Source organism: Cyprinodon variegatus, unplaced genomic scaffold (genome assembly GCF_000732505.1).
Source record: "Cyprinodon variegatus isolate N-32 unplaced genomic scaffold, C_variegatus-1.0 Scaffold678, whole genome shotgun sequence".
NCBI lineage: Eukaryota > Metazoa > Chordata > Actinopteri > Cyprinodontiformes > Cyprinodontidae > Cyprinodon > Cyprinodon variegatus.
In genome coordinates this window covers 167595-193510 of record NW_015151131.1, presented here as the reverse complement: position 1 = coordinate 193510, position 25916 = coordinate 167595, and the positions used below count along the sequence as shown (strand labels likewise).

At 38.0% G+C, this 25916-nt stretch overlaps 1 protein-coding gene across 3 annotated transcripts in view; it reads right to left on the bottom strand.

Annotated features, from left to right (window-relative positions):
* Positions 1-2: 2 nt before the first annotated feature.
* The window catches only part of trim9 (tripartite motif containing 9), a 56650-nt gene continuing 30736 nt past the window's right edge, over positions 3-25916 (bottom strand). The window contains exons 4-11 of one of the 3 annotated variants that reach the window (XM_015394237.1): positions 16478-16588; positions 13308-13461; positions 12916-13061; positions 7926-8064; positions 4384-4419; positions 2585-2888; positions 2143-2305; positions 3-1303 (exon numbers count right to left, since the gene is read on the bottom strand). In XM_015394237.1, the coding sequence (XP_015249723.1) occupies positions 1226-1303; positions 2143-2305; positions 2585-2888; positions 4384-4419; positions 7926-8064; positions 12916-13061; positions 13308-13461; positions 16478-16588 (1131 nt within the window). In that variant the 3' untranslated portion in view covers positions 3-1225. Of the gene's footprint in view, positions 1304-2142; positions 2306-2584; positions 2889-4383; positions 4423-7925; positions 8065-12915; positions 13062-13307; positions 13462-16477; positions 16589-25916 lie in introns of all 3 variants that reach the window. The other 2 variants (XM_015394236.1, XM_015394238.1) reach the window with 2 other exon arrangements.

Below are 25916 nucleotides of genomic sequence, written 5' to 3'. Positions count from 1 at the left end.
CCCAATTTTCCTATGAAGATATTGCCATAAAAAAAAAAAAAACCAGCCAATTAGCAGCTGTATACAGGCTTTATATAAAGAAAGCCAGACTATTAAAACATCTGCTGTATATTTTTTATACTCCCAGTGTTACTTTATAAGAGACATGATTGCAGAATCTATAACCCGCTTCTTAAAAAATTCAGTTTTCTTGGACATTATTACTAAAACATGTACGGGGAATCTCTCTGTTAGCCAGTTTTCCCAGTTTCTTGTCAATCTACTGCAATTTTTAAAAAGGTTCTTCTATAACTGTGTCCATATCTGCTTATCTTATATCTATATTCCTCCTACAGTCACAGTTCTTGGTTCCACAATATATCAAACAAAGAGTTTTTTTTTCTAGTATTGAAGCTGCAGAGAAAATATTTCTGATCACGGAATATTGAAAGATCAGTGAATAATTGGATGCTTTCATTTTTATACAGATTAACCTTCTATTAAAATCTGTTAAAAGTGACAAACATAAAGGAGTTTGGGCCTAAATGTGGTCACATATAGCTGGAAAATATGAAGGGAAGAAAAAATAACTATAAATGTAAACGAAAAAGTAAATGTGAATTTTGACTTGATATTAGTCCTTAGGGATAAAATATAAATGTATTTTTTTGGGAATATTAAGGACTAGTTCTGTTTTGCAAAATAATGAAACAGATTATAAAATTATAAATGTTATAATAAATGTTTGTAATGATTTTTAGCAGCAGGATTAATAATTATTGCTTTATTATGACGGAAATCAGTTAAACTATATTACATATTTGCTTTTAACATTTTTTGTAAGAATCTACTTATTAAATCAGTTCATTGAGAGTTTTTATACCAGCCCATGCCTAGTCTTGACTCAGTATTGTCCAAAAAGTAAATATATTCCTTCATTTCAATATTTTTATAATTGACCTTAAAGCGTCTGGATTCCTTCCTCTGGATATTGTATTTGTTAAATCTTCCTACTCAGACTGTTTGTCCAAAGTATAGAAGTCATAGGTACCAAGGCACCATATGCAGGGACACCCCCCCAGCACATGGTCGTGTCCAAGGATTAGGCATGAAAAAGGCATGGCTTAGGACTGTTGGAAAGCCTCCGACGGAGCGTCATGGGGTCATGGGGTCAGGGTGACAGAAGGAGTAGAGAGCCGAGGGCGAGATTAGAGGCCGGGGGGAGATGAGGAAAGTCCTGCAGTTTTTAACACACAGAGCTCGTTGGATCTGCTTCCCCGGGGGTGTAAAAGTCAGGGATGGGTAGACCAGTGTGAAGAGTGATCTGAAGAAAATAACACAAACACTTACAAAGGGTTGAGGGAAGCTTTTCCTGCAGGTGGAGCTGTTGAGCTATGTTCTCAAGCTTTACAAACTGGCTAAATGTGAAGCTTCAAGCATCAACGTTCAAACCAGATACTTAAAATATGGATTTTATGGGGCCTCTTAAAAATATGAATAAATAAACTTAAGTATGTTTCATAAAGAACAAACAAAAAAGAGTCCATTATTTTAAAAAAAGACCTAAAGATGTGAAATGATACATGGTTTTCAAAGTAGAGCGGCTTTAAGAAAAGTACATAACATATAATTGCTTTCCTTGAGTTTTAACTTTGTAGAAGCACATTTGCTGCAGTTAAAGTAAGAACGGTTTCTACTGACTTTTGCACATCTAGAAATTCTAATTTCTACATCATCTGCTTCACGAATCTCAGACTGGATGAAAAGTGGCTTTAAATAGTAGCTTATATTTTCATTTATTATAGGTGTAGACTTTGACTGGTCATTCTAACACACATATATATTTATATACTTTGAGCTTAAACTCTGCTTTCAGTTTCTTATCCTGCTGGATAGTGAACCTCTGCTCCAGCATTGAGTCTTTTGTTTTAAAATAAAGGCAGGTCACTTTTGGTGCCAGATGACCAAACAGATACTTCCACTTGTTTGCAAACTGAAAACAACGACACCTTCTGGCTTTCTTTCAATACTGTTTTACTGTTTTTCATCTTACCACCACTGAAAAAAGAGAAAACCATTTATCATCTTCTTACCATAATTACGCACGTCTTAATCTGCTGTTAGTGTATGGTATATATTTCTACTAAAACTATAATTTCCTACCTGGACGTTACGGTTGAGGCTGATAGCAGGGTAATATGCGCCCTCCAAGCCCTCAAAGGCAACCGGACCCTGCTGTTCATCGTTGATGAGGAAGATGAGGATCCGGCGAGTGAAGTCCAGCAGCACTCCTATCGTGGCTCCTTTGCTGATGCCGCCATCCGTCCTGCAAGGTCAAACACAGGAATTTCACAGAGTTCGCATACTAGCTTGCTGAACCATAGCGTGTTATTGCTGTTTTAACAGACTCTACTGAAGCAGCAGAATAAAAATGCATGCCACAAAAAAAGTAGTTTTCCTTTTTCTTCAAAAAAGTGAAAGGTAATAACACTATAAACACTCATGCTAATGATTTTTGATTAAAAGGGAATAAAATTCTCATCGAAACCAACAAAATAAAAGCTTTTTACATTTCCCTGCAAACAGTGATGCTGTACTTTCTTGCCTGTTCGTATGGGAGTTGTTGTGCATGAACCAGGACCGGTTGTTGTCCACATACATAGCCCAGGCCTTGTCGTCCTTCCCCAGCATCACGTCCTTCAGAACGTCACCCCGAGAGATGCCAAAGGCCGGGTCAGGGTGGTTGTCGTACCGGTCGACTGTCATTTCCCAGTAATGGACACCGCGAGAGAAGGCGGTGTTACCCAGCACCACACGGTCATCGTAGCTGTTGCAGGACACTGTTAGGTTGTCGTTGGAGAACACTATGTCCGGGTGAGCAGAGGCCGGGTCGAACGTGAACCAAGCAACTGTGTAGTACACAGACAGAGGGAATCACATCGAGACACGGAGACATCAGATAGTGGTGATACTTTAACACACGATCAGGAGGTTGACGGATAAATGAGGAGAAGCTATACAAACATGTTTATGGGAGGAACAATAACAAGAAACATCATTTCACCACAACAATGATTACATTAGGTTAATATCCTTAGAATTAAGCTCTATAACTTATCATAAACTGGGTAAATTACCTACAGTTACCTTCTTAAATGCTAAAATAAAAAATCTCAGAGAGTCTGCAAACTCAAAACTGTTTAATTAGTAATTTACAAAATATTTAACAGGTAATATTTTAAAGAAATAGTTCAGTGAATTATGAAGTTCCAGGAAAATGCAGTTAATTGTACCTACATTAGTTGGTTCTGGAGGCTGATGATGATTCTAGAGGCCAAGTGGACCTCTTAAAAATATTCTGAAATGTCTCAGTAGTTTTTTGCTATTGCTATTTTCTGAGCAAGTTGATTAATAGAGAAAATAAAAGTGAATACTTTCATTTACTTTATTCTTACATCCTATTTTTTCAATAGGATGGTGTTCCGCCTACTTTTGATCTGTAAATTACCACAAATTCTGTCATAAATAACTGAAAAACGGTTTAAAACTTCATAAAACAGTTTTTGCATAAACCGCTGAAAAGTTTCAGCGATTGTTTATTTTGAGACAACAGAAGCTCAACCAATAATAAAAAGAACCTTAATAAATCCTGAACCAACTAATCAAGATAGATAATCAACGATTGCAGAGCAGAAATGCAGTATTTTTCAATAATATATCTTATGGTTGTTTTCCATTGTAGCAACAAGCTGGTCGCTGATGAATCTCTGCAGCTTTAATGGTTCCAATCTGCTTTTCCATCAGCAGATGACACATGGGGGCTTGGCCATCTACATGCAAATCCCTTTGCTTTTTGTTATTGCAAGGATGCACAATAAAACTGAATTAAATTGGTGGTAAAGCAAAATAATCATCCCACTTTGGATATAAATTGTTTCCTCGATATTTAACAGAAAATATTGCAAAACTGCTCGATTCAGGCTGGAAATATTGAGTCAAACATTTGTTTTTGTCTTATCTAAACCAATTCAACTGTTAATGTATATCTATATAGCACATATGTAGCACACTTTGCTGACCTTCGGTATTTTAAACTGTTTTCTAAATAAAGGCGGTATGGTAGGTGGTAAACAGGCGGGCTTTTGTTGTTTTTATGGGCTCCACTTGTCCTGCTTATCTACAGCTTTAGGTGTCCCTACATGCAGCGCAGCCACATTAGCTGATATTATTTCTCAAAGGAAATAATACACAGACATTTATTAGAGGTTCATATTAAATGTTTAATATTTGGAGCCCACAGAGCAGCAAACTGCCCCCCTGCTGGTTTAGGTGTGACGACTTCACTGATGAAACAGGCAAAGGCCCCAGAGAGGATTAGTACAGAAGCTGAGGAGCCGTCCATACCTGCGCCTATAGCCTGAATATCACATGGAGGGAGTCCTGCTGAAATGTGACATGAAGGGGGGAGAGTAGAAGAGCGGAGAAAAGGAAAGCAGAGCCGAGCGAAGCACAGACAGTGTGAGAGGGTTGCAGGGGAAGGTGGAGAGGGTATAAAAACAGATTGGATCAGGGAAGCTGGTTCACCACAGCGGTCAAAGACTAAAGGATTTCCTCAAAATCAATCAGGGAAAAAAGCATTGAAGACTTGGAAAGTATAGAATAAAAACAAAAAGGCTGTTTATGTCTCCAGTCACCTGGGAGATAAAACTGACAAAATCAAAGTGTTTTCTGCTCAGAGTGATGGATGAAAAAAAAAAAATTCCCCTGAATGGGTCTGCAAGGTTAGACCGCAGAGCTCAGCCTCCAACATCTGCTGAGTGCTCGTTCAGGCAGACAGGGATGCTGTCTGGGTTTTCAGGTACATTGATGGATGACGCACTGCCTTAACTATGCAGAGCAGCATTTAACTAATGGCGAAGCAAGAACATGAGTGGATTATACACCAACCAGCTGCCGCTGGACGTCACAGGTTTAAAGGCTTAAACAAACTCCTCTGCAGTATTCCAATCATACTGTTGTAATCAGACTGAAATCATGCAATAGATACGTGGGAGGATTCTGTTTGTCACAGAAGGAAATCAGTCAGAAAGTTAATCAATGACGACTGTAGATAAATTCAGCCGACACCTGATAATAACAAATTATCTTCCAATAAGAATTAAGTATTCCTACAAATATATGGAGTGAATTTTGTTCCATTATTGTTACGAAGAACAAACTTATAAAATGAAATAAAGAGACACACCACATTTTTTCAATTGAAATTTGAAAAAATGCAATGCAGTAACCAAACTTTAAAACTCTTTCATTAAAAAATGTTTGAGTGTTTAACTTATCACATTCTTTTCAGTTCATGGCCAATACAATCTTTCGCTCTTGACGCACACATTGAGCAATACAATGTAGTTGCTAACGTCCACATAAGCTAACAAAGCTTAGTGGAGAAGAGGATAAAATCCAACTCGAAAATTATGCAATTTGTATCAATAAAAAAAAGAAAGAAAGAAAATTCAAAAAGTTAAAAATATGAAACATAAAAACTGTTTAAAAAAGTTATAAACATTTAAAGTTATAAATGTATTTAAAAAACAGGAATTTCAAACAAAGATACTCAAAATATTTTTCTGATAATTATGCTTTTTTGAAAGTTATATTTCTGTATTGCATTGTTTTTCCAATTTTATTTGACAAAATGTATTTTTTTTTCTTCCCAATTTTCATTTATAAAACGTGATTTTGCTTGCAACAATAATGGAACAAAATTAACTCTATATAACTGAGTCAAAGTTATTTTTTGTTTTTCCTGCAATCTAGGTATGTAAATCTAAGTAAAAATAAAACAAGATTTTAGTCTTGAAGCATCTATCAATTATTTATTACTTCTTCTTTAGAGTTTATCAAGGTTTGTTGGTCATAACTTGAATCTGGAGAATTCAAAAAGTCAACTAATGGGGTTATGAGAGGCACAGCAGAATGCATGCATGTTATTTGCCTTAGGTTACAATTAAAGATCACCATCATCCAGGACCTGTCACAATTTTTCTTTTAAATTCATGTTAAAATCAACTGCTGCATGCATATAAATATAAATATCACACCTTAATTTCCCCACAATATAACAATAAAAACATTTCTTATCTTATCGTATAGTTTTGTATCTTATCTTATCTTATCCTATCTTATCTATAGTTAATACTCTCCCTCTTTAACCCTATATACACGACACAGTAAGAAAAAGTAAAAAGATATAACATCTAATTGCTTTAAGCAGGTTATTCCATTAATTGTACATATGTTTTGCTAAACCATTTTGTGCAAACAACAAAATAATCTGATTCTGATCTAATAAAACAGGAAAATAGTCCTTCAATAATTACCAAACAGGAATAGCTCATTTCAACATCATGAGGCAACAGAAATGTGTTGGCATCTTTTACTACATAGCTTACAAAATACAGAGTTATTAAACGAAAACTCTCCTTTTACTCCCTTAATCCCAGCCACTGCCCCCCTAACGGTGCCACTCTGAGCAAAGAGCCATGACACATGTTCCAAAATGCTAATGCTATGAGTTTGAATCTAAATACATTACAAACAGCGTTTTAATTGATTTGTTTGGGGAAATCACAGTCTGATAATGATTTAAAGATTTTTAGATAAGTCTAAAAATGATGGAATTTGATGCCATATTTCCAGAGATTCTTAGTTTACACCATACCGGAAATTTCTACGGAGCCCCTCTGATGACATGGTCAAAAAATGTTTTTACTTGTGGCCACGAAGTAGTATTTCGTGGCCACGCAATAAGTTTAACGTGTGCACGAAATACTTATTAATAATATTAATATCATTCCTGGACAACTGGGTAAGCAAATCGAGCGCGCCTTCTCTAAGGTCTAAGGCGCGCTCGATTTACTTACCCAGTCGGTCTCCGCCAGTCACGTGACATTTGTTGCTAAGACGCTATTTTAGGTGGAAAAGGCATAGTGTAAACAACCGCAGCATAGCTAAACGAAGGACTAAAGGCCCGTTTACATAGCAGCCTGTCCAAGATAAGTCATTACAGTTAACATAAGCCTGAAAACAGGGGCGGATTTATTGATATTATTAATAAGTATTTCGTGCGCACATTAAACTTATTGCGTGGCCGCGAAATACTACTTCGTGGCCACAATTAAACATTTTTTTTGACCATGTCATCAGAGGGGCTCCGTACATTTCTGATATTATTTATTATTTTTTTCTCCTGCACTCATCATAAACGCTTCTTTAGAAACCTAAGTGTAAACTGTATTGTCTGTGCTTTCTGATCTATTATGAACACAGTGCACACAGATTATAAAGTGTCTCTTCTAAACCAAAAACCAAATTAGCCGGCCTCACAGCCAATATAAGAGGGTGGCCTGGGAGTTTGGCTTATTTGGAGACAGTTGGTGAAGAGGCTCTTAGAATGGTCTCTTTTTATCGCCAGCCATGAGCCTTGATCTCTCTGGATTCAAAACTTTGTTTGTAAAAAACGACTTTAATCCCAAACACTGACTGTCAATCCAGAATCCTCTGAATAAATGGATCAGCGCTGCTTTAAGCTGGGCTGTCAAAATAATTAGTTATGATTGATTAAGATTAATGGCGCTTCAAAATGTAACTGCTTGTTTACAGATTTAAAAGTCTAGGCCGTAAGCAGTACAGTCATCTACAGCAAAGCTTGGATATTTCTACCTTTTTTGCAAGAAAAAAATAAAAATAAATAAGTGAAAACAAATTCTTCTAAATACTTAAAATCAATTATAATAATTGTAATGTATAGTTTAACCTTATTGTAGCATTTATATGCAGTAATTCCAGCTAGTGAATTAAATATCCTGAAAGTGGCACATCTTCCATTTTCTTTCCTGAATTTTTAAAAGTAATTTTGGAAAAAAAGGAGGAGATGATGCTCAACATACTCTCAGAGGTCTGCATGATCAGCGTCTTGCTGTATTGGCCCACTCCGCTGGAATTAAACGCCTTTACTCTGGACTTGTAGGTGCTGTTGAAGTGGAGCCCGTCCACCGTGCAGATGGTTTCCGTCCCCACATACACCTCCTGCAAAGACACACGGAGCTTCCTGTTACCCTGCCAGATACGTGCGTAATTATGACACTGAAGAGTCCTGCTCAGCTTCTGAAGGAGAGTCCCTTCTGGATTTGATGGAGGAGGTAATAAGTGTCAGCATGAGTTTGTACAATGGCGCACGAGTGGGCACGGCAGCCCGCGCCGATGTATAAATAGATAAATAGACATGGGCACACGAGTCGCCGGGCTCAGCAGGATGCTGCGTTGGTTGGACTCAGTGAGTCAGATAGTAGAGGAGGGAGTAGTGGGTAAGTAGTTGTCAGGGAAAATGTTGCATCTTGTTCTAAATAATTTCCAGTTTTTAAGAGGAGCTCAAAAAATGTAATCTGAGATATCCTGGGTGAGATGCACAAAAACAATTAGACTCTAGGAAAACTATTTCCTACATTACAACTGCTTCCCATCAGTTATTAGAGGACAGGCTTGATTAATTAAACTGGATATACGAGGGGCGTTCAATAAGTAATACCCCTGACCCATTACCAGATGTTTGATCGACCTGAAATTTTGCATGTGTAATTATTTTAACCTCTATAGATTAAATAGCAAATTACAGCTCTGAACTAATTGTGGTTTCTGATTTACAGGCATTCAAACTGAGTCAAGTCTGTGTTTTTGCATTTGAAAGGACGCACCCAACGGGAGACTTTTGATCAAATGAAAGTAACTTATAGATATAATGTCCCATAATATAACCTTGTAAAACATTTTGCAAGGTCATATAATGGGCATCATCACCATAAGTTACTTTAATTTTATCAAAAGTCTCCCGTGGTGTAAGTCCTTTCAAATAGAAAAACCGGATCACTGCTCGACACTCAACAGGCTCCATTTCAGACTTTACTCAGTTCAAACACCTGTAAGTCAGAAACCACAAATAGTTCAGAGCTGTAATTTGCTGCTTAATCTATAGAGATTTAAATAACCTCACATGCAAAATTTCAGCTGGATCAAACATCTGGAAGTGTGTCAGGGGCATTACTTGTTGAACGCCCCTCGTAGTAACAGTGATCATTCATTTCAAATTTTTTTTACATTCTGTCGTGTTACATGAAAAAATGTACACAACAACAAAATGGTGCTTTCTTTTCTAAAATTTGTCTAAAGTGTGTTGCACGTCAGTATTCAGTGTATTCACTAAATAAAATACCTCATTTAGCTTATTCTGAGTGTAAATAGAGCTGGTCTGTTTGGGTTTGCTTTTGAACATTAAAGATCAAACATCATTATGAACAGTAAGAAACAAAGCAGAGGTGTCAGGGACAAGGAGATAAGAAGTTAAAATATACTTTGTTCTGTTAGTGGTTTGTTTGAAACAGGGCATTGGATGATGAAAAGCAGGATATGATGATAGAAAATGTACAATACACCCGCCTAAAAACAAAAACACTTGTACTTAGGATCCAGCTCAAATACTGTGGAGAGGTGAGAGTGTGATGGAAACCAACTGAGTATATTCAGCATTAATGAAGGGAAGATAGTTAGGGAGCCATGCTGAGGAACTGAGGGGGTTAGACCTCTGATATCACTGAAAAAAGAAATAACTAGAAGAGCTAAAAACCTTCCAGGACTTATCAATGGCTTCATTACATCTCGTTTGGATTATTGCAACAGTAGCAGCCATTCAAATTGGCCAATTCCAGTCAACTCCAGCCAAGTGGCAGCCCACTTCCCTGCAACTCCAGACAAAATCCCCTCCAACCTCCAGCCACTGGAGTGATCCCCTTCTTGCGTATGTTTTTACTCTGACTCCACCCTGTCACTGAATTACAGGGTCTGACCAGGAGATGACGCTTCTCCTTAGATCTTAATGTCCCCAAATCATGACAGAAAGAATATTTTAGTACAAATATTGATGTTTAAAAAGGAACTGAACTGTAGTGGACCAGCCAAGGACCAGTCAAGGACCAGCCAAGGACCAGCCAAGGACCAGCCAAGGACCAGCCAAGGACCAGCCAAGAACCAGCCAAGGACCACTTTCCATCAAGGAAAGTGGGGAAATTTTGAATGGCTACTGCTGTATATAGAGGCATGGATAAATCACAGATGCAGCGACTTCTACTGATCCAGAACGCAGCAACACGGCCAGGAGGCATGACAATATACGCTATATACTGGCCTCTTTACACTGGTTGCCCATACTTTATCAAATTTTAAGATTCTTTTATTAACTTATAAAGTTTTAAAATTTCAGTCAGTTTAAAATTTCAGTCTGTGTCCAGAACCCTGTGATCGAATAACCAGCTATTATTGACAGTTCCTCGGACTCGACTGAAGAGGAAAAGAGATCAGGCTTTTTCTGTTGTTGCTCCTAGTCTATGGAACAATTGACCTGTCCTAAATAGATATGCATTTTAAATCACTTCTTAAAACTCATTTTTAATTCTTTGGCATTTATTTGAAGTAGTGTTTTTTATACCCTGTTTTTATCAACTTGTGTTATTGTTGTTCTTGTGCAAAACTTTGGTGCAGTTTTACACCTGTTTTTAAAGTACTACGGTATATAAATTAATTTGACATTGACATTTTTAAAGAGGCATCATTGAGTTCTTTAATGATCCTGCCCCCTGTGGCCGAAACACAGAACTGCAGCACTCTTCTCCTTATTAAACAAGATTTTTTTCCATCTTACATGGAGTTTCCAACCCGGAGTAAATGAAGGGCTGGACTATTGAGGTGTCAGTTGTAAAGGGTCAAAATAAAAAGTCAAATAAAAAAGCGATTTTAAATTATAATATTATAATTTTCAGGCAAAATGTACATAATGTCTCTTTGAGCATTGTTGACAGTGTTAGGTTTCTGTTTCTGTTATGTTTTTTCTTTTAGATGTTCAGTTTTGCTTTGCTCTTTGTTTTAGAGTTTTTTATGGTTTAATTCTTATTTTGTTGTGTTCTTTGGTTTTTTTCTTAGTTACTGTCTTAGTCTTGGTTCTGTTTTTATGTTTAGTTTTACTTTGCTCCATGTTTTTATAGTCTTAGTGGTTTAATTCCTATTTCGTTGTGTTTTCTAGTTATTGTCAGTCTCCCAGGTGTGTATTTGCTGCCCTCTTGTGTTCTCCTTTTTCCCTAGCTCCCTTTCTGTTCTGCTCTCTGCTCACATGTTCCCAATCTGCTCATTAGTCCTCTCTTTGTTTCTGTCTTCTATAAATGCTATCTCTCTTCAGTTCCTCTTTGCTGGGTCCTCGTCTAACTTCCTCCAACTCGTCTCTCTGAGCCTCCCTCCTTGTTACAGTGATTCCCCTCATGTCTCCATGGTTTGACTTTGTTTTCATTTTGGATTTTTGGATTCCCGGTTTCCCGTTTATTTGGACTTTGTTTTCATATTTTGGATTACCTGCCTCTGTTTTCAGTTGACTTTCATTAAATCACCAAGAAGTCTCACCTCTGCCTTTCCTGCCTCTGCTTTTGGGTCAACAAACCATAACCAAACCTTGACAGACAGTAGAAAATACAGAAATAACTCAAAATACAGGACTTAAAATGCACAACTCCATGGAATAATGAGAGTTAGGTTATAAAACAATATCCCAAGCTTTGCTGAACTCCACTATCCAAACATGGAAAGAGTTCGATTTAACTAAACTAACAGACCATGAAAGGTAGGACATCTGTCAGAGAAGCAGCCACAATCTCAGGCTAACTGTGGAGGATTTGTATATATAAGTGTGAGAACCTATTAACAGCTTATACGCTCCAAAAGAGGTGTTTTACGGAAGTGGCAGCAAGAAAGCCATTCATTAACCAGAGTTGCTGTTTGCCAATAACACAATCCCAAGGTGAAACATGGCAGCGGCAGTATTATGCTGTGGGAGTTGCTGATCAAAGATTATGGAAAATTGGCCTAAAGACTTGAGATTAGGGCAGAAGTTCACCTGCTAGCAGGACAAAAACCACGGAAATTAAAAATCTGATGCAAAGCTTTAAAAATACTGGATTCAGTTCCTCTCCATCCGGTTGGACTGAGCTTGTAATAGTATGCAAGGAACAAAGGAAATAAATAGACAGGATGCAAAGCATAAGGTGGTTTTTGGGTAGGTTGAGTAAACACCTTGTTTTTCAATAGTTTATTTGCAAAATAGACCTAATCTTTTTTTTAAATTTATTAATATCTGACATTTGCTTTTTACTATCATAATAAACAAAAACTTAAAAAAAGGTTTGATTTCTTGAAACTTGAGCATGACGTAAAGCACATCATTTTGGTGAGCTCCAGAAAACCCTTTTTACCTCTTTCTCTATCCCGAGGCAGTGAGGTTTATTGTCTTCAAGAGATAAAACCTCATTTCCTCCGAGAAAGAACAGGACATATTCGTTTAGCTTTCCCTGCACACTGATAACAGATGGCTTCAATCCTAGGCTGGGGGCAAAAACCCTACCGGTACATGTAACCAGATATGGATGTCCATGGCTTTTGTAGTGATGGAGCGGTTCAGGAGGTACAGGTTGCTGTTGTAACAAAGCTAAACAAAGATGTGGTGGGGGGTGCAGTGGGGATAGATTACAGTTAGTATTTGTGTGGGTCCAGAGGGTGGACTTTGATCCCAGATCACTCTTGGTGTGGGATGGTATCAGCTTACCGCTGTGCTTTAACGCCTGTTTTAACAAAATGTCATTCGCTGCCTTGAAACACTGTCACATCACCCACAGCGGTGGGATCAGGGGTCTCAGCCTCGACTCAACGGATTTCAGCTACAATTCAAACCATTGCTTTATCATCCGTCTAAAAGTCGGATCCATTCTGCTTTTCTATGGCTATCTAAAGACAGGGAGCCACACATTAGATTCAATATTTAAATCCTAACTTTCTAGGATAGAAACCTACCCTGAATGGGCCTCCATTTCCGTCGTCCAACTCTAGGATGTAGCCTTCGACGGTGATAGTGGAGAGCGGTGGCTGTTTCCATGACAGTGTGGCACTGTTGTTCTGGGTACAGCATTCCTCCAGCTGGAGGATGGGAGCAGCTGGGACTGAGGAGGAGAAAAACCAGTCTGGTATCAACACATTCACACACAGACGTTTCTCTGCACTGAGACACAATTCGTTTTTCTCTTCTATTAAACAGTAATAATAAAGAAGGACAGACATTGGATTCAAGGACATGTAGTTCATGTCAAATCTTAATAAAGTGAGTAATGCAGAATTTAAACAAACACATTCTAGTAGGGCATACAACATTTTAGGGGTACATTTTAAGAGATCTCCCACTTCTTTACCTTTCATCTGCATAAAGTCTAGCTGGTGGATTGTTTGCAGGAGGGGTCCGCTGTCTAGGGTGAGGTCAAAGTCACTGGTCATCCTGGGGGTGAGGGTTCCCTTCCCCCACTGACTCTCGGTCATGTGGACCCTCCGGATTAAAGCGTCGGAGATCTGAAGCAGGAGAATTATTCTATTACTAGAACCACACAGACTATTGGTCCAGCCTCAATAAATAATCATAGATATAAACAATATTAAGAATTAATTACAGTTTGAATGCTCAAACTTAAAACTAGAAATATCTCAACAACAAAATACATTTAAGAAGGGATAAACTTTTTAAAAACTACTTAAAAGTACATCGAACTGATTAGATGAGGAGTCATATTCACAATTTTAGATAATGACTGCCAGCAAGTCCAAGTAGATGCTTTAGTTGTTTTTTTGTAATGTTACTCAGTTTCCTGATTTAATTATTAGGTTTTTTTTTTCTCCATCTTTTTTTTTTCATATACAACATGATTATACTATGATTACATCACTTCAATCTTGTTGAGTCCCCCTGGAAAAACACCACACTGTGCGGCCATCTTTCTTTTGATAATAGTGAGTACCCGGGTTTCAGTTTTTTATTCAGTTTCATTAATAAACCTCAAAGCTGAAGATTATTCATTTTTCAGCATCGGTGAGCACACATAAAAATCTATAAAATGAGAAACAGCAAAGAATGGCTTAAATCAGAGCCATAGTTGACCCATTTTCTGAACTGCCCTGCGGACAAGAGAACAGCGCCAATATTTCCGAGTGAAGAAGTAAGATGCTAACCTGACAACAGCCAGATGCATGTCTCACGCGAGACATGCATCTGGCTGTTGTCAGGTTAGTAAGATGCAGGAAGAAGTCAATAATGAAAACTGGATGCTAAATAGTTGAATAATGCGCTTCTTTAACAAAGTAGGTGATGTGCCAATATATGGAGGTGGGTTATTGTACTTCATATTTTTCACCTTTTTCACCTCCCAGTGGAGGATTTTTGCACATTTTTGAAAAGACCCTCCCTCTCCACTTTAAAAAGAAATGCACATGCACAAACTGTACCTGCAGGGAACGTCTATTAAACGTGTGTGAGCGCGTGCACGAGCCCATTTCTCCTGGTGCAAGCTCTGTCTAAAAGTTGCTGTTTGCATTACTCACACAGCTTATTTTCCAAACAAAGATTTGTAATTTTTCCACTATGTTAGACTCTCCACCGGTAAGTGAAAATGGGGACGAGCACGAAGACAGCCTTACGTACACATATTACCAGAATTGACATCTAGTAGGACCACTTATTTTGATTATCCACCCAGAAAAAGAACATCCTCCACTACACCTTTAACTTGATTTATTCCTTATTACTTTATAAAGATACTCCCAAGTAATTTACTCCCAAGTACAACTGTTGTATAACCATTATTAAAATACAATCAAATGTGTTTGTCTGTGTCAGGATTGGTGGATGTAGTTATGGAACCAAATGCAGAGTAGAAGGAGGCAGAGAAGATTTCTTGCAAAATTTTATGAATAGTTAAGATACAAAATCCTAAGTCCAGAACAGGAGGACCAAGGAATTCAAGAACCAAAACACTAGCAGACACGAGGGAGAGATAAACCAAAAGACTGACGAGGATCCAGCAATGAGTAACTGAACAGGAGGTGTATATATGGGGGACAGAACAATGGGAGGAAAGGTTGGCTGACAGGAAGCAGGTGTAGACAGAATTAACTACAAAAAGGATCTAAGTGGAAATGAAAGGACACTAGGGGGCAGCAAAACTAAAAATACAAAAATGATGTAAATCTATAGAACAACAATCCACTAAAAACAATCTACTGGAATTTGTTTCAATGTTTGAAGACGTTTTGCTTCCCATCCAGGAAGCTTTTTCAATTCAATATGTCAGAATTAGCGTAGCCCAAAAACTTGTTTTGGCTTAGAAAATATGCAAATTGAAGCAGAAGAATGGGCACGCCCTGTCAGGAATCCAGTTTGTGTGGTCTGTTGTTTGTGTTTGTCTCTCCCTCCACCACCAGGTGGCGCCCTTTCCTCGTTGGTCCTCCCTCCACACCTGCGTCTCGGTTCATTATCAGGAGGAGTACTTAAGCAGTGGACTGTCACTACCTTGGTGCCAGAGTGTTTGCCAGTTTTGGGTACTCTAGCCAAGCTGAGTTTAGCTGAGTTCTAACTGAGTCTTTGTTTCACTGAGCCTAACCTTGTGTTTTTGTCTTTGCCTTTTCGGCAGGAAGTCATCCTGCAAGCTGGATTTTTGGCCTTCCTTCCCTGGAAGGATTGTTTGAGTCTCACACTGAGCAGGGGGGGGATTAACCTCCACAAGTTCCGTTCAAGATTTCCGAGCTCCTCCGGGTCCAACAAATGTCTACCTGTCCACTCTCCAACAAGTCACTACCTCTGGCTCAACCCACACAGACTGGATTCTGGGAAGAAAGTTTTCTCCACTAACGTGAGTCCCGTTTTCTCTGTCTCTCGAAGTCTTCGTTCAAAGTTCCCACGGATCCTGAACTCACCTCTGTGAACTTCCCTCCTCCCTTCCAGTTCCGGTTCACCAGCCCTCTGAGTACACTGAGTTACCAGATCCAACCCCTCAACCCTTAAGACAATAAACCTGTTAAACTTTTGCCTTGCTCTCTGAGTGGTTTTCTGCATTTTGGGTCAGATCCTTAAATAACTCATGACACGCCCCTTAGAAATGGGGAGTCGTTTAGGTTTCTTTGTTAGCCTGCAATACCAGATACTGGTCTACACCTCTGAAAGGGAGTCGTTGGGGGGAATAGTTGACCCGGCTGCCCAGGCAAGATGTTTTGTGCTTTCCAAGGGGGTGGGGTTGAGGTGATAGTGGGAAGGAATCAACTCTATTGTAGGTTTTTGAGAGCTGAAACCTGAATCCACCCCCTCTGTTTAAGGTTGGTTTTTCTTTCTCAACATAAATGGCTTTCAAACCAGCTGTCTTCTTTGTCCGAAATGTGAACATTGTGGTCCTAAAATGAGAGTCCCTTGTCCTTAAGGATCATAACAATCTGCCTGTCAGCCTGTCAAGTTTTGTTGTAATAGACACCTAATAAAATGGAGCTATATGTAACATCCTGCTCCAATCTTTACATCTTTACAACCCATTGAGCAACGTACTACCTGCAGGAAACCACTGGGATCGTTCTCCTTGATGACTTCCAGACAGTACTCCATCAGTCCTGTTGTCTGACGCAGCTTCACAGTGCAGTGTGAGATCTGATCCCGAACCACCTGGAGAGACAAGTTAGAGAAATAAATGAAAGATGACAAAGCTAATGCATCCGCAGCAGTGTAGAATATAGGTTTAAGGCTTAATCGTAGATTAGTTTACAGCCTGTTCTTTACAGTCACTACTTAAAGTATCAACAAAATAAAGGATGGTTTTATTGATTGCTGCACAGACCAAACATTTATTTTTCTTTAGGAGATAAAAAATGTCTGCAAAACAAATTCATGAAAATAAACAACCCAAAGATTTGGAAAACAACACCCCAAAAAAACACACAAGCTGGAAAATGGTAGATCAAAGTGAGCTTTTAGTGAATAAAAAGAGGATAAATGAAGCAAACCAGGAAATACACCAATAATATGAAAGGTGGACATCTGGAGTGATTGATTAGGGGAATTTCTTTACTCTTGGGATGCAGATTGATGGAGGAAGAGGAGGCTGAACGGAGCAGTTTCTGTCGCTGACGCCTACAGAGGGAAAGTGTCATTTTGTTTTCACGCACACACCATGAAAACAGTCATCACTGGTTACATCACGGATCAGGATGAGAAGAAACAATTCATTTGATACAAAAAAAAATATAGAGTAAAAGTTTATTGTGTTTACAGACCAGGTGCAGTCAAAGATTCATATTCCACACAGCTGTTCTTTCAATATTTGACCAATTTCTCAGGTGGGAGATTCCCTCTCACTCGCTGACAGCCCTGATGTCCACCGTCTCTTTGCAACAGTGTGAAATAAGCGCTGCTCTACGTGTTGCTAGGAAACAGAAACTTAACTGCAGCTATCCAAGAGGCTCAGAGGCTAAAAAAGAGAGGAAAATCCTTCGTGTAGCCAAACGGGTACTGACGGCATCCAGGAGCATCCACTTTTCTTTTTTATTTAAGTGTTTAAGTGATTAGGCTTGATTTAAGCAATGGAGGCCTTTCGCCGCTGTTTCTTTTTTAGGACCAACATTAGAATGAGCCGCAGAGCAGCAAAGACGTTACATTAGACACTCCTAAAAGAGGACAAACAGTACGTCCAACTTTTTTAGATCCTTCCCCCAAAAAATGTACCTGTGCTATGCAGGGACCAGATATCAAAGCTTTATTTAAATTCATACATTAGAATGTCACGTCATTACATTTACAACTTTTCTTTTTGTTGTTCACATGGTTGAAGTCAAGAAAAACTACGAGTAGCAAGTCGACAGACATAAGCAACAGCAAACCTGGCATAAATTCATCACATAATGGCCACGCAGGAACAAAAGGGTGAAAGTAAAGCAGTTTCCTGCATTAATGTGACTCCATAGAAAACTGTAAGGTTCAGAAACTATAAGGTAATTTGACAGACTGGAGATCAATAACGCAGTGGTTCAGAGCGTCACCTTGGATACCAAACAGATCATTTTAATTTATATTGCTGCCTTGTCTGTTCTCCTTTTCTCCCCTCTGCTTTGTTATATATTTATTCATGTATTAATTTATCTTTACCTACATGTATTGTGTCAGGGTGGAATGGTGACTATAATCAGCAAAAGGTCTGCATTTCCAACACACAATCAATCTGTGTTTAATTTGACAGCTTCCTAAAAGGGTTTGAGCTACACTGAAGGTGTAAATTTGTGTTTTTAATTCAAAATATTTATTTCTATCATTTTTATTTTAAAACATCTATTGTGTCTTCTCTTATGCTCTTCTCATTTTTAATTCCAGGCCTGCATATAAAAGGTTATTAATCTCAGTGGTGACATTCCTGGTTAAATGAAGATTAAAAACTAGGGTTGCATATTGGTTTTGGACGGATTAGTAAAATTGGGATAATAGAAACAGTAATGTTTATTTCCATGTATTTGCTGTTTTTGTTTCTGGAGGGGAAAGGGTCAGTCATGTTTGGTCATGTGACGGGGATTGTGATGGAGCTCAGGATTGTGGTAGTTTAACTGATTCGAAGAAACAATGTCAGCACTGCAGACGGTTTTCCATGGACTCCAAAGGTTAGTAAAAAATATAATATTGGTAAAAATCAGTAATGACAACATAAACATCTGATTTTGATACAGCTCAGATTTCCCTATCGGTCCATCCCTATTAACAATAAAACAAATTTTGAGATTTGAAGTCAAATGTAAAGTGCGTTATAAATAAATAAAACAAATTGCTGGTTTATGAACACGTTACTTGGAGATCACTGTCCGTCTGTCTGTCGCTGAAAGTATAAATTCATCCACAGTTCTTCTTACATGTTGCTTTTTAAAGTAATTACTGGCTCAAAATACACAATGGTTGGAGGGAAGGTCCAAATACATACAACTATTCACACATTTGGATCAAGCACAAACAAAACAATTGAGTGTCTGCTGCAGCTTTTTAATAGTATTTTATCGTATGTGAATTATAACAGGATAGTGGTTTATAAAAACTAAAAAAACTATAGAAAGGCTGATTCTGTTTTACCTATAAGGTGGTTGGATTTTATGACTCTTTACACAAGATTTCTGATCCTTTAACATTTTTTTAGAGTTTTCTCAAGGTTTTCAAGCTCAGGAACATGATTGTATTAAAATCAACAGATGCTTGACAGCTTAAAGCAACAGGTGGAAATTACAGAGGAAATTCACCGAACGTCTGACATGTTTTCATTTAGCATGAAATTAAACTAACCACATAAAAAAATACAGCTTCTCCTCTGAGGTTCAATCACATTGATCTACTCCAACTGTAATTTACTAAACTGCTAATTTCTGTCTTTTAGAAAAAGAAAAAAAACAGCCAGAGAAAAACTCTTAACCTTTCTCATGGCACAGTTGGATGACATTTAGGTCCAGGTCTGTATCTTTAGTGCTGAGGTCCTTCCATCCCTGCTGTGAGTCTGAAACATCTGCAGCCCTGTAGTGGCCTGACAGCGCTCCAGGACCAGTTTGTCACGGCTGCCACTGCCTGTTTAAAAATGCTGTCCCTCATCTGCATGAAGAAGCTTCTAACTCACACACAGTGCCGACTACAGCCATGTAAAGGCCTATTTAACAGCCTTCAGTGTGCTCATATTTTAACATAAAGTAAAAACTCAGTCTGTTTTTTTTTAAGAATATTTATTTAGTGAGGGGTAGAAAATTCTCATGTTGAGAAATAATAATTTTCACAAATCAGCAGTAATACAATGACTGGACTGGAATCACTGCTTTTCATACTTTCTATGGTTCCTTCTTTAATAGAAGAAATAAAGTTCTGCAAATGTGGGAAATACAGAAAAAGGGATCCCTGATTATTCCGTTTTTTACCATCTGTTTTCTAGAAGATTTATATCTGTGTGTTGAGACGGCCATAAAAGAATGTTATGACCTGTTAACAGGTCAAAAAATGGCTCATTTTCAGTTTATACACAAAGTCTGTTCTATTTGAGCACAAGTATGATCACATCTAAGATATTTAGGTTTTTCAAAAACTTTATGATAACACGCATCATAACTCCCAGGTCCGTCATCACAGACTCCCTGCCATACTCATCAGTCGGCTCTTTTTCACATATTTATTATTTTGTTTCACACCAAACCCAAAAGGTTCTTATTTTCATCTTATCTCACTTGTTTATATGAGTCCAGTAAAAGAGCAAGAACAATTTGGTTAAATCCACATATTTACATATAAGACTGTCGAACAGAAATACTATTTCTGGCATCAATTCTAATCAACCAGTTGGCATGTAGATATCCTCAAGCTGTTGCTCTAAAGCAGGGGTCTTCAAAGTTTTCCAGGCCAAGGACCCCAAACTTAAGGCGAGATAAAGCAGGGACCCCCTAATTATATATATTGTATGAAATTGTGTTATATCAGTTAAATAAAACTGAAAATATCAAATTGGTCCTATAGTCACTCTATTACAGATGGAGTAATGTAACTAAAGTAATCCCTCCCTGGGATTATTAAAGTATTTCTGATTCCTGGTTGATGGGACAGGTGTTGTGAATGAAACGGTGCCCAGCTTGAAAGAGCTCCTGTGTGTCTCTGAATATGAGCATTGATGACTGAAAGACATCTTCTGCCTCCATTTATCTGTTTACTACAGTCTGTTGGATTCATGTTAATGTGGATTTAGAGATATTTTAATTAGTGGAAAAAATTTCAGCGAAAAAATTGCGATCCCCATGCAGTACCTCCGTGGACGCCCTAGGGGTCGCAGACAGGCCTCAGTCACAGGCCTCAATGTAATCTAGAATTTTCTAGAAACTGGAATTAACTTTAAAAAGTAAAATCTTACCCCTGTTACATTAATGGAGCTACTGTTGGATTTATTTAAAAACGCTGACTCATGATGCTGTTCAGTTCAGTGAGCTTCTGTTACTATTATAAAAAAAACAACCACACATTTTTAAAACATCTTTATCACGTAATAAAATATGGCCACAAAATTAATTTTGGATAAAAATGCCACCGGTGATTGGTGAACTTCTCCTGGAAGCATTAATCAGTCATCTGTAACACAAAATGAAAGGTTTTATATCATCACTTGTTAAGCAATCTGAAGTCAGTTATTGACAGATGATAGGCAATGATAAAAATATTGCCAAAAGAGAGTATTTGTTCTAAAATAGTCCTTGTTTGCTGGTGTGTAAAAGACGTGTCCCTAACTGTAGCACCTGTCCATGTGTGAGCCAGAGCCATTCCAGCATGGTTTCACACCACCTCTGGCGGTAAAAAAGCTCCATTTACATACGCTCTGAATCTGTGCCAAGTTTGGACCAAGCTTGGATCAGTTAACCGTGCCAAGCTTGGTTCCTTACGACCGTTTACACGGTTCCACCTAGCAAGGTTCCACGCCTCTTAGTGACGATCTACGGTACTACTGCTCATTCTCTAAATTTACTTGACAGAGTCGACTTTTTGGAAGTGGATACGACAAACTAATAAGTTATAAACTTATTAAGTTTGTCTAATCAGGGCTTACAGACGCAGGAAAACGCGACAGACGTTGAGGTTCATCACACTGCTAAGCAGCATCATCACTGGAAATGAATCATGAATCTGGAATTTCATGATTATGGAAGCGGACTGTAAGGACATGATGCAGTCTGCTCATGCTCTCTTTGTTATCTGAGAACACAGCCAGAACTGAATCGCACCGAGACCTACTGATGAACTAGTACCAGTTTAGTGCGGTTCTGTGGGAGTGTCATTTACATTCAACAGTTATCTCGGTTACCGTGCTTGGACCGATCTTGGCACGGTTTCTAAAGGGTAGTGGAAACGGGGCAAAAGACAGCAAGAACTCTCTTGGCCTTCTTTATGATGTACGGGACACTAAAGGTTGCTTAGAATCAGCCGGGGGGTCCTTTCCAAGCCTGGATAGAGTCTTTACTGTTGACACCACAAAATAACATGAACTACAGACAGGAAGTATAGCAGGGGGGTCAAAGTGGTTCCAGAAAGGGCCGTGTGGCTGCAGGTTTTCTTTCCAGCCAAGCAACAGCACACCAGAATCCAGTCCAGAAAACCTGCAGCCACACATCCCTTCCTGGAACCACTTTGAAACCACTGGGGTAGATTTTATGTTTTTAGCTATAGTTGATTTTGCACAATGTAGGTCACTTAAGTTCTCTGTGAGATGGTAAAAAAACATCTCCTAGACAACAGGCAGAAAATTAGAGAAAGATTAATTTACGTAGCGAGAGTGGTGTGGCCCAGTGGAAGAAATTTAGCATCTTGATGTGATTTTTGTTGGTGGGCCAGAATGCCTCCATGAGGTCTTTTAAACACAATAATGTCAGGTTATTATCAAGTTTTGTCACCTCATGTCTGCATCTATCATCATTTGAGGGCAAATAAGAGCCCACATGACATCCTCCACCAACTCTGTGCTTCCCAGTTTCACCAGCTGCTGCTAGCTGTGCGTAACTCTCATGTGTGTCTAATGTTTCATGCTATGTTTGAGATTCAGTAGCATCTCAATAAGGAGCCATCTCTCTCCCTCTCTCTCTCTCTCCCTCTCTCTCTCTCCCCCTCTCTCTCCCTCTCCATCTCCCTCTCTCTCTCGCTCCAGCTCTTCTAGCCTCCTTCTATTTATGCCCGCTGTAATTATTGGGCCACTGCGGCACATTTGGCCTTGCTGTGGATGCTCTTACAAAAAGTCTTGCAGTGGCCCAAAAGATAGAGGATGCACAGTTAGGAGGAATGCATCTTATTTCTTTAAAGGTTGACATTTTTGAAAGTTGATGCCAACATATTAGTGTGCAAGAAGAAATAAGTGGATGCAAGGTTGGATAGCATGAGATGTTGCTCAGAGTGATAGTCACAGGATGTGACAAGCTCCATACCCGCTGTGACTCAGCAGTCAGTGAGGAGCAACTTATGACTTCTATTTCATTATCAGATGGATGGGAAGTGTTATGAGCAAAATCTGCTTTATGATAAAGAAGTAGAGGCAATAAAGCAGGCAAGTTTAGAGCAACTTTCTCTATTTGCACATCTCAGTTATTCTTTTTCTTTGCAACGTTATTTTTCCAAAAATGGAAAAGAAACTTATTTCAAAGGTTGATTGTTTATGTTGCATATTTTGGTCACTATAATCATTGATTAGAGGTCAGAGAAACCAAATGTCTGCCTTTAACCATTTTTCTTTAGTGCATTTGAAACCTTAAACACAGTGGCTTTCAAAAGCATTCATACTTTTTGCACTTTCTAAAGGTTCTTGTGTCAGAGTCACAAGTTTCAAAGTATTTAACTTTGATTTGTGACAGACCAACACAAAGCGTGTGCAACAACTCATGCACTGCAAAAAATCTAAATCTATGTAAGTCATTTTTTTCTTAAAATACGTGCATTTGTTCTTGAATTAGGGAGGTAAAAGAAACATTTTGCCAACGGAACAAGAGCAAGAGAATTTACACTTAAAACAAGAAAACCGATTGCATTGTCTTATTTCAAGTGCATATTATCTAATTATCTTATTCTAAGAGTTAAAATCCTCATTCCATTGGCTAACTATCTCATTTACCTACTCAAATTAAGGGTGAATACACTTAATTTAAGAAATGTTTACTTATTTGTAGATCTTTTTGTGGTGGAGGGAGCTGAGTCGGGGGGCAAAGCTCTCGATTTCCTGATCGATCTACGTTCCAACCCTCGCCTATTGTCATGCACTGAAAAAACAATCTATAAATAAGTAAAAATGTCTTAAATTAACTGTATTTAACCTTATTTTGAATAGGTAAATGAGATACTTTGTCGATGGAATGAGTATTTTTTACTCTTCAAATAAGATATTTAGATAAAATGCACTTGAAATAAGACAATGGAATTGTATTTTCCTATTTTAAATGTAAATTGCCTCATTCCATTGTTAAAATGTCTCTTTTATCTCCTCAATTCAAGAACAAATTCAGTTATTTTAAGAAAAAATGACTTATCTAGATTTAAATTTTTTCCAGTGTGGTTATACTCCCTGTTTATTTCCTTTGTTAGTTAACGATCTAAAAATTATTAAATAGACAGAGCATTTGCTGCAAAAGTCATTAGGATCGTCTGTGCCTCGGACAGTTTTACAGATCTAGAGAAACGTTTGTCCTTTTTTCTCTGCAAAAAAGCTCAAACCAGAACAAAGCACTGGTTTCAAGTCTTGCTGCTTTTTTTAATTGGACTTGGATTTCTTCCTTGGGCCATCCCACCAAATGACTGCACATGTAGCTCTGGCCTTACCTCTAGAACTCCCGTCTCAAGTCAACTGATTCTTCCGACTGAAACCCATTACAGAGTTATGTGAGGCTCCATGACAACAAAACGCTTTGCTCATATTGGAGTTGGGTTTTTCCATTCTCAAAATGTCCTGTAATAAATACTGAACAGTCTTTAAGTTCAGCCATTGCCAGTAGCCCACCCTTAAAGGAATTGCTTATTTCTACTGTCTTACAGCCAAAGCTCTTCGTCTTTCAAAACATTCATCTTTTGCCGAAAAGTGACGGTTTGTCAAAAACGAATCAACATTGCTTTTGTAGAGTAGATGCAATTTCTTTTCATTTATACAAAATTCGTTATATTTTAAGTACTTCCAGGTTTAATTATCCTAACTTGAACTAGTTTTTAATCTTTATTCCCCCACAAGGTGTCGCTTTGCCCAATCAGCTTGGATGATTCTGAATGGAGCAGTTCCAGATTATTAATGTGTGGCGCTGAACCTGAGCGCGACATATTAATACTCTAAGGATGGGAAAGCCTTATTTAGTAAAACTCAGCTGAGATGCTTTCCAGCCATTTATATGTTGTTTAGTTTAATAGAACATACCACCTACTAGTGGTGTGGCAGGTAAATAACACCGTTTTTTTTTGTCTCCAGTCATGAAGAAAGATCAAATTTTTTCATTTAGATAAATTGACAGAAATTGGACAACAATCCCCTTTTCCATGGATTGTTGTGTGCATTGGAACATAATCAGTAAATAATGCATCTCTTTTAAATCTACACAAAGACAATGAAATGCTTCATTTTAGCTGATTAATTTGAGGATAAGAAGTTCTGACAGAAACATCCCAGGTGTCACTTTATCCTTTCTTGTTCTCCTTTTCTGAACCGCCAGCCTTCAGCTGATATTCAGCAGGGTGTTTTAATGCAGGTCTGGTGTTTGAGAATGCATCACTATTTGCTATGTATCCAATTTACATAAATACATATCTAAAAATATGGAGACACTTTCCCTGAAAGCATGCATAATGCCTTATTTAAATGTGGTCAAACTATGTGAGCACAGACTGGAAAGATTTGCTCCGCAGCACCAAATCTGTCCTTGTTTGTATAATTCTACAGAAACTCGGTGAAAGTACATATCTGAATCAAACTGTGGTTCTGAGGCAACACTTTACAATTAATATTTGCAGAATCTTGGGTGACTGAGCTTGAACTAGTGAACAAAGAAGACTATGCAATCATTTCATTTAAAGACTTGGCAAAGAAGGACAAGTTTACTTAAACAGCTCATAAAGGTAGTAAGGTAATTCAAAGTGCTGTAGATGAAAAGGAAAGGCGATGTATATTAGAGTGCAGAGAGGTAATTAAAATAGTAATAATACATGAGTAATGAAAGAAAATAAAATGAATAGTAAAACTTTGCATGAAAAAGATAAGAATTATTGATTAAAATCGAAAGGAAAGTTGGACAGAAAATGTAAAGTTGTAGGGAAATCATATTTAAATATCAAATCATTCTGGCTAAATCATATATATAAATGTTCTCTTTATCATACTATATTGTCCCAAAATTTAGAACATTTCTATTCTAAAAAAATTTCTAAAATTTCTATCTTCTAAAAAGATCCTGTCTTAAAATCTGTGGGTTTTTTCATCATCTTCTGCAGGCCA